Source organism: Rattus rattus, chromosome 15 (genome assembly GCF_011064425.1).
Source record: "Rattus rattus isolate New Zealand chromosome 15, Rrattus_CSIRO_v1, whole genome shotgun sequence".
NCBI lineage: Eukaryota > Metazoa > Chordata > Mammalia > Rodentia > Muridae > Rattus > Rattus rattus.
In genome coordinates, this window is record NC_046168.1 from 43,859,347 (window position 1) to 43,868,470 (window position 9,124).

At 40.0% G+C, this 9,124-nt stretch overlaps 1 protein-coding gene across 1 annotated transcript; it reads left to right on the forward strand.

The window, feature by feature from the left end:
• The first annotated feature begins 3,657 nt into the window (after positions 1-3,657).
• On the forward strand, positions 3,658-8,433 carry LOC116884747 (N-chimaerin-like). The gene is made up of 2 exons (XM_032885966.1): positions 3,658-3,766; positions 6,535-8,433. Exon 2 carries the CDS (start codon positions 6,573-6,575, stop codon positions 8,058-8,060), a length of 1,488 nt encoding a protein of 495 aa, XP_032741857.1. The 5' UTR covers positions 3,658-3,766; positions 6,535-6,572; the 3' UTR covers positions 8,061-8,433.
• The last annotated feature ends 691 nt before the right edge of the window (positions 8,434-9,124 follow it).

Below are 9,124 nucleotides of genomic sequence, written 5' to 3' on the forward strand. Positions count from 1 at the left end.
CCATGTATATTCTTTGGGTGGTGGTTTAATCCCTGAGAGCTTTGGGGGATCTGGTTGGTTGGTATTGTTTTTCTTCCTATGGGGTTGCAAATCTCTGCAGCTCCTTCAGTCCTTCCCCCTAACTCCTCCATTGGGGTCCCCATGCACAGTCCGATAGTTGGCTGCAAGCACCCACATCTGTATTGGTAAAGCTCTGGAAGAGCCTCTCAGGAGACAACTATATCAGGCTCCTGTCAGCAAGCACTTCTTGGCATTAGCAATTGTGTCTGGGCTGCATATGGAATGGATCCCTAGATGGGGCAGTCTCTGGAAGACCTTTCCTTCAATCTCTGCTTTACTCTCTGTCCCTGTATTTCCTTTAGACAGAAGCAATTCTGAGTCAATATTTTTGAGATGGGTGGGTGGCCTCATCCCTCAACCAGGGGCTGTGCCTAATCTCTGGAGATAGTCTCTACAGGTTCTCTTTCCTCTTTGTTGAGTATTTCAGCTAATATCATCTCTGTTGGGTCTTGGGAGCCTCTTGATTTCCTGGCATCTGGAAACCACTTTCTGGTGGTTACACCCAGTTCCCCATCCTCTATGCTACATACCTCTGTTTAATAATTATGATTAACCTTGGATATATGCTTTTTCTAATCTAAATCTTATATGCCAGAAGCTGGAGCTTGTGAGACTTTAAACATGCCTTAGGATAAATAAAAAAATATATCTCACTTACAACCATGTGTTATAAAGTTTGCTAAAGAGTGACTAAATTATAAGCAACTCAAAAGTTTGGCAAACTTGATGACAGTTAGTTAATTAGTTCCATATATGATGATCTACAATGAATTACTCACACAGATTCTCACTCACAAATTGACAATACTTTTTCTAAGCACATCTGGGAATTTTGTAAATAGAAATAATAAAAACACTATAAAGCAAATTTACTGTCAGTCTTTTCTTTTCTCCTATGCATTTGGTGTCACTCAAATCTAGAATTTTCATTTTTATGTCTTAGAAAACAAACGCACTGACATCATTAAATCATTCACTTATCCAACAATGGATTCTTATCCTGCCTCACACACAATGAAACTAGCAAGTGCTGAAGCTACAGTGATGGATGTTAGGCCTCTGCTCTTCTGAATTTTAAGGGCTCAGAACAAAATGATTGTTAATAGGTCATCACATAAAAAAAATCACATGGCTACATTCGTAGGAAAGCTCATTAGGGAGTAGTAAAGGTAGTTTTCATTTACTAAAGATTTGTGATAAACCTACTGTGTGTTAAATACACTATGTAAGACTTAGTTCTACCAGCAACCCTATTAGAGAAGAGCCATTATAAATGTTGACAGATTAAGAACGTAACTATGGCCAACCATGTCTGAGGCTGGTTGGTTAGTGCACATCTTTGATTGTTGTCATCCTGTATCATGCAGTTTTAGAGAAAATCTTGTCAGTTAGTTTTTAAAAAAAAAAAAAAAACTGAACAAATTACTCATTCCCCACCATCCCTTGAGTTGCTATGCGACTGTTCTCGCCTACCTGCCACAAGCAATCTCTTGCCCTGTCTCAGGACATAATACTCTAAATTTATGACACCTCGATATACTGAGGACTTTGAACTGAAGGTGTTTGGAAAGGCCACAGATCACGTTATCTCTGTTTTTCCTGTCTCCGGTCCTATCTCTACCCTCAAATAAACCACAGAAACCAGACTCTGTTCTCATGGTGAGTCATAGAAACTGGAATCTCCCTTCCTCAAAGCAAGCCATAAAACCTGAAGAGGTTACTTTACCCCTTCTCCTTGATTCTGGGAAGACGTCCACCTCAGAGAGACAACTTAGAAAGGGCTGCCACACAGAAAGGCCAAGAAAGGCATGAAGAAGAGACCTTTCTTCTGCTTCTCCATGTCAGTCGGTTACCAGTACCTCAATTCCTTTTGCCTAATCACTTTTCTAAATATACAATTCTGTCTACTCTCAATCACACTGAAACGCAGAAAAAATTTTCTTTTGGGTTTGAGTCTATATCTTTGAAGCTTCCCATGCCACACAAGACCTTGATTAAATAAATATGCTATTATTTCCCTAATATTTTGTATAGGAATTCATCCAGAACCTTTATCATATGTGAAGGAAATGTATTATACCTTTCTACCCCTATCCTCTGATTTAGCCATAAGGGCTTCTTCCTCTGATGTTCCTCTTTCATAATTTATAGGCACTGACCTCGACTCTTTCTTTGACTACAAATCTCACCACTGTCATGTTTGGAATGGAGCTCACCTCCGTAACAAGGTCTCTTTTCTGCTATCACAGGAGTTCTTGAGTAAAAACACCTTTTTGTGACGTTGCTGTACAATCTACAGCAAATGAGTTTCTGTCTTCTGACTGACTCTATGTAATGGATGTTGCCACTCAGAAACCACTACCCCACAGTCTGACACCTTTGCATGGCAAACTAAAGAAGCACCCAGGTCTATCTGACCACACCTCCTCCGCCTCTACCTACACCTCTTCTTTTTCTTTTCAAAACTCAGACATTTTACCATACTTAAAGAAAATGAGGAACCTTGGGTATTTTCACTTGTGCGGTCAATGGGCTCTTGCAGTATATTTTGATCTTCTCAATTTTTGTTTTGCTTTATATTTATTTTACTGCTTTAGCTTTTTGTATTTTGTATTATTGTATTATTTTTCACATTTTTATTCATACTTATATGCATATGTGAGTATCTGTATATGAGTGTAGGTGCTCATGGAATCTGGAAAATGATGTCAGATCTCCTAGAACGGGAGCTATAGGCTGTTGTGAGCATCCTGAATCAGGTCTTCTCTCAGAGCAGAATGTGCTCTTAACTGCTGAGCCATTGCTTTAGCCCCTCTTTGCTATAAAGAAAGAAAACAAAGCAAAAGAAACCGTCAAGCTCATATGTATGAGGTCCTTAGTAGCAGAAGTCATAGTTATATACCAGGAAGCGAGTAGAAGCATAGAATTCGGACCTGACTGCAGAATCTACAAGTGAAATTTGTATTTTATAGTGACTAATAGAGTGAACATTCAGTTACATATCACAAAAAATTAACAGCTATTTAAATTTTGCTATGCTTAACTCAGAATTTTAAAGAATATGTGACAGCCAAAAAGTCTTCTTTGCACACCTCTCTGGTGTTCTTTTATCTAAAGATAAAAATCATTGTGAACTTGATGTAGATCCTTCCAGTCATGTTCATGTACGGTTTCTGTATTTGCATGTGCTCACAAAATTTTTGTCATTCGTCAACTATTTCAAACTTATTGTATAGAATCATACTGTGCATATTCTTTTAGAACTACTCTACTAGATTACATAATGTCTTTAATGTGATCAGCAATGGAGAAAAGTCATCCTCTTAGTTTTTCAGCCATCTCAGCTCAGGTAATAATGGATTTTTTTTTTACCTTAACCACAGGAAATAATTTCATGATGAGTCAGTATGAGGCATTGTGGCAGTTTGAATGAGAATGGCCTCCATAGGCTCCTAGATTTGAATACTTGGTCACCAGAGAGTGACACTGTTTGAAAGACTTAGAAGGTGTGGTCTTGTTGCAAGAAGTGTGTCACTGGGGGTGGGCTTTAAGGTTTCAAAGTCCATGCTAAGCCCAGAGTCTCTCTCTTCCTACTGCCTGTGGATATGGATGTAGAGCTCTCAGCTAGTTCAGCAGCTGAGTGCTCATCTACCTGTGTGCTACCATACTTTCTGCCATGATAGCAATGGACTCAACCTCTGAGACTGTAAGTAAGCCTCTTTTGCTTTCTTTTGTAAAAGTTGCTGTGGCCACGGTATCCCTTCACAGTTTATTATGTGACTTTAAAAATATAGTTCTAAATAAAGAAATGTGTGCACGTGCATGCATAGACTCCTGTGAGCATATGAGATGCTACTGTGTGTGTGTGTGTGTGTGTGTGTGTGTGTGTGTGTGCGCGCGCGCGCGCGCGCGTGTGTGTAAATCAGAGGACAACTTTTGGGAATTCTATAGTACTTTAGGCTAGTTGACTTTGAGCCATTCACCTGTCTATTTTCTATTTTCCTGGAATCTTAGATGCCACCATAATTGGGTTTTTACCTAAATTCCAGATATCAAACTTAGATCCTCAGGTTTCTGTATCTAGCACCTCAACACACTGAGCTATCTCCCATGGCCTAAATGATGTTTAAGAGAAGCAACAGCACTTGGGAAGAAAGTAAACAGACCCAAGAATATGGGCACAGACTTCTTACTTGTTTCATATGGTAGACATACATACTGTTTTTGTTGGCTTCTGAGGTTACATCTTAAAGGACTACATCACCTAATGTGACCATGGAGTCGTTTCTATTTATTGGTTAGGATTACAGTTAATACAGTAAAATTTTGGGCCACAGGGGAAAATAGGCTTTTCTGGGCTAAGCTGCTATGATTGACCAGGAAGACTCTTACTCCTTAGGAAATGCAGTATCAAGGAGACTTTTAGATTAGGTGAGGTAGAGGGATGAACGAAGATGCTGAGAATCAGTCGGTCTAACTTTAAATATTGATTACGCTGTGTCCTTAATGACTTTGATAATTTTATAACTGTTCTTTGTGTTTCCCTTCTTTCCTAAAGAAGAAAATACACCTGTACTGTGTTCTCTGCATGGCTACCATAGGTCTTAAATACATTAATGTAGATGAAAAAAGATAATATACTCTAAGCAAAGCTCTATTTTTGTCTTTGAGATTCTCTGAGAAAGGAATATGGTCGTATATGCTTATGCTGTAAGCATGGTTCATTGCTATTTTCACATTCTTCTCTCTATAAAGGAAGTATTGTGGGGCTGGGTATTAGTAGATCAGTTAGTAGAGTGCTTGTTTAGTCAGTATTCATGAAGGGAGACAGAGGCAGGGGTATCAAGGTCACCTACTAGGTCAAGCTGGTCTATATAAGGCTGTTGAAAATAAAACAAACCAATGCAAACAAACAAAACAACCACAACAAAAAAGAACAAAAGAGAGGAAAATAATTGACTAGCAAAATGAGGTTTACTTAGGTTTTCTGGAATCAGAATCAGTTTATCAGTGTGCCCCATCAGAGTGGCTCCTTCTCATGTGTAATCAGACCTGTATCGTTTCCAAACTAATTATGAGAATCATGGACATGCACCTTGGCTGTCCTGGTTGTAGATAGGGCAAAGATGTCACCCAAAACAATACAGAATCCTTTTTATAGAGGAACAGGGTGGTGAGCTGTCAAGTAGAGAATATATGTCTATAGTCAAGATGGGACTTGGAATTCTGTCAAGTACAGAGATATCAACAGTTCTTTAGATGCTCTTACCTCTACATTAAATTGCCTTATATTATTATTAGTTGTTATGGCTATTATTTTGATTTACAGTGACTAACAGCTGTGTTTCCGGAGTTATAAAGATATGTCAGCATTCCAGATCTTTCCCATAGTAGCAACCTGACTTTTGAGAACGTGATCGCTCAGTCTATATTATATGTTTACTTTTATGTATGTTTTCAAGGCTGACCATTTGGTATTGGATAACCTATTGGTGTGTTTTTCCTGGGGGAGGGGGCACCACTTCTGCTCTTATCATGTTTCACTTGCCTGTAGTAGCTCTTTGAGTATGGTTGAGGCCTTGTGAACTTTCCCCCATTTACTTTGGCATATCTGTCAGTGCATTCCCAGTCAGCCCATGTTTAGGCAGTCATCGGTGAGACTTCGCGTATGTAGGTTCTGACATTACTAAGAAACAAAACTCACATCAAAATCTCTGATCTTCTTACTCTACATATCTTTCCACAATGATCTCTGAGCCTCAGATTCAGAAGTTGTATTGTAGATGTATCAGCTGGAAGTGGGCTCTACAACTTTGCACTTCGATTAGTTGTGTTTTTCTATAATGATCTCTGTTACAAAGAGAAGTTTCCTTGATGAGTAAGGGCTACATTTATCTGTGGGTACAAAGACAATAGTTAGACCATAGTTAGGGATTATGCAGGTTTAGTAAAGTGGTAATTGTAGGTTCTCCAAGACTGGTGACTTACACTGGCCCTGGTTAGAGAGCTATGTTTCCAGTATTAGGCATGATTTCCTTTTCTGTTGAGTGGATCTGAAGTCTGATTAGAGAGCTGTTGGTTACTACCAAGTTATGCACGCCACTACTGTAGCCTTAGGGTTATTCTGTCATCCTAGCATTTGTTGTGGTTCATAGATGTCATATCTGGGTAATACCGTTGGTTGCTTCTCTCCTTTGGAAGCTTGAATGGTGCCTTCTAGTGCTGTAAAATGTAGTCTTCAGAGAGATGTCTTTAAGGAAAGTTTCAGCTCAGGGTTCTCCAGGTGCTGTGTCTTCATGAAGCACATGGTGTCTTCGTCAATGGATACTTACCTTCTGTGTCTGGGGGCAACCAAGGGCAATGGCAATAGCTTATAATATTTTGGGTGTCTCTTAAACAACCCTCACCAGTTATTCAAAATACGGCTTCTCATGCCTGGTTTTTGTTTTTTTGTTTTTTTGTTTTTTTTGTTAGATGGTCTTTGGCTCTTGGAGGGAGCATTGTCATCTCAGATGGGAACTTTTCGTTTAAATTCTATGTGTGCCGCCCCGCCGAGGTGCCGTCTGCCTTCTGCTGCGGGAGCTAGGAGCGCCGGGCAGCACGGCTCCACCATGGCCCTGACCCTGTTCGATACAGATGAATATAGACCTCCTGTTCGGAAATCTTACTTATACCAGCTGCAGCAGGAAGCCCCTCACCCTCGAAGGATCACCTGCACTTGCAAGGTAGAAAACAGACCAAAATATTATGGAAGAGAGTTTCATGGTATGATCTCTAGAGAAGAAACTGACCAGCTCCTGAGTGTGGCTGAGGGGAGCTACCTCATCCGTGAGAGCCAGCGGCAACCTGGAATGTACACTTTGGCTTTAAGATTTGAAAGTCAGACTAGAAACTTCAGGCTGTACTATGATGGAAAGCACTTTGTTGGGGACAAACGCTTTGAGTCCATCCACGATCTGGTGACTGATGGCTTGAATACTCTCTATATTGAAACCAAGACAGCAGAATACATTGCCAAGATGATGATAAACCCAATTTATGAGCACATAGGATACACAACCTTACACAGAGGGCCAGCATACAAACAGCACATGGCAGTCCTGAAAAAGACACACGATAAGAAAGAGGCTACAGGCCAGAATGAGGTATCAAACAAAAGGTTGACATCACTTGTTAGAAGAGCAACTCTGAAAGAAAATGAACAAATTCCAAAATATGAGAAGGTTCACAATTTCAAGGTTCGTATGTTCCGAGGGTCACACTGGTGTGAATATTGTGCCAACTTCATGTGGGGCCTCATTGCTCAGAGAGTGAAATGTGCAGATTGTGGGTTGAATGTTCACAAGCAGTGTTCCAAGATGGTCCCCAATGACTGTAAGCCAGACCTGAAGCACGTGAAGAAGGTGTACAGCTGTGACCTAACAACGCTCGTGAAAGCTCACATCACCAAGCGGCCAATGGTGGTAGACATGTGCATCAGGGAGATTGAGTCCAGAGGTCTGAAATCTGAAGGACTCTACCGAGTGTCGGGATTTAGTGACCTAATTGAAGATGTCAAGATGGCTTTTGATAGAGACGGTGAAAAGGCAGATATTTCTGTGAACATGTATGAGGACATCAACATTATCACTGGGGCACTTAAACTGTACTTCAAGGACCTGCCAATTCCCCTCATCACCTACGATGCCTACCCCAAGTTCATAGAGTCTGTCAAAATTATGGACCCTGATGAGCAATTGGAGACCCTTCATGAAGCACTCAGATTTCTGCCGCCCGCCCACTGCGAGACGCTCCGGTACCTCATGGCACACCTCAAGAGAGTGACCCTTCACGAGAAGGAGAATCTGATGAGTGCAGAGAACCTTGGTATTGTGTTTGGTCCAACCCTCATGAGATCACCAGAGTTAGACCCCATGGCCGCCCTGACTGACATACGCTATCAGAGACTGGTGGTGGAGCTGCTTATCAAAAATGAAGACATTTTTAATTTAGAGTTTTGACTTGAGGAGAAAAGAAATGGTTTACAGATGAAGGAATGTTTTCTAGTAATTTAATTAGCTTCATTAGCTGAATTGTTTCTTGGTTAGAGGTTTGGCCAAATACCCAGATTAAAATGAAGGAACTTCCTGTCATTTCTTTAGCACTGCTCAGCTGTTTTTGTAAAACTGTGAACACACACTTTCTGGTCCTGGTAATCCTGGATGTTTATCATGTTAAGAGAAACTCAAGCTACTGCATGATTACCCCTTTTTGGTGAGGAAACCCCATATTGAGGAATCACAGACTTGTGCCTGCACCATCTCTCTGTCCTGGGTTGTCTGTGGTTGTCACCCAGCATACTTCCCAGAGTAAACTGTCATGACTTTAAAAAAATAAATTCTATATGTATATTTTTATAGCAACTTATGTGTATTATTCATATTTAGATATATGGTAAATGTATATTAGATATATAGTGAATAGCAACTTCTTCAGATGTTCTTCTGTTGTTTTATCCTCCTTTTCTTCTTCAGCATTTATCTTCTTCCTTCTCCCTAAATAGAGTCCCTCACTTCTTTCCCCATTTTTTTCTTTCCAGACCATGTGTTCCCCTCTCTAATGCCTCTCACTGCCTAATGATCCCTTTTTACTTTCTTGGTTTCTAGTTATTCCAGGTTATATATGGACATCAGAAGATTTGGAGCTAGGAGCCTCGGATGAATGAGAATATCAAACATTTGTCTTTCTGGATCTGGGATACCTTAAACATTTGTCTTTCTGGATCTGGGATACCTTAAACATTTGTCTTTCTGGATCTGGGATACCTTATTCAGTGTAATATTTTCTGATTCCATACAAATCTCATGATTCCATTCTTTATAGCTTAAATATATATATATATATATATATATATATATATATATATATATATATAATCACATTTTCATTATCCATTCATCAGTTAAATGACATTTAGGTTGTTTCCATTTCCTAGTGTGTTAGTCAGGGCTCTCTAGAGCAGTGGTTCTCAGCCTTCCTGATGTTGTGACCCTTTAATACAGTTCTTCATATTGTGGTGACCCCA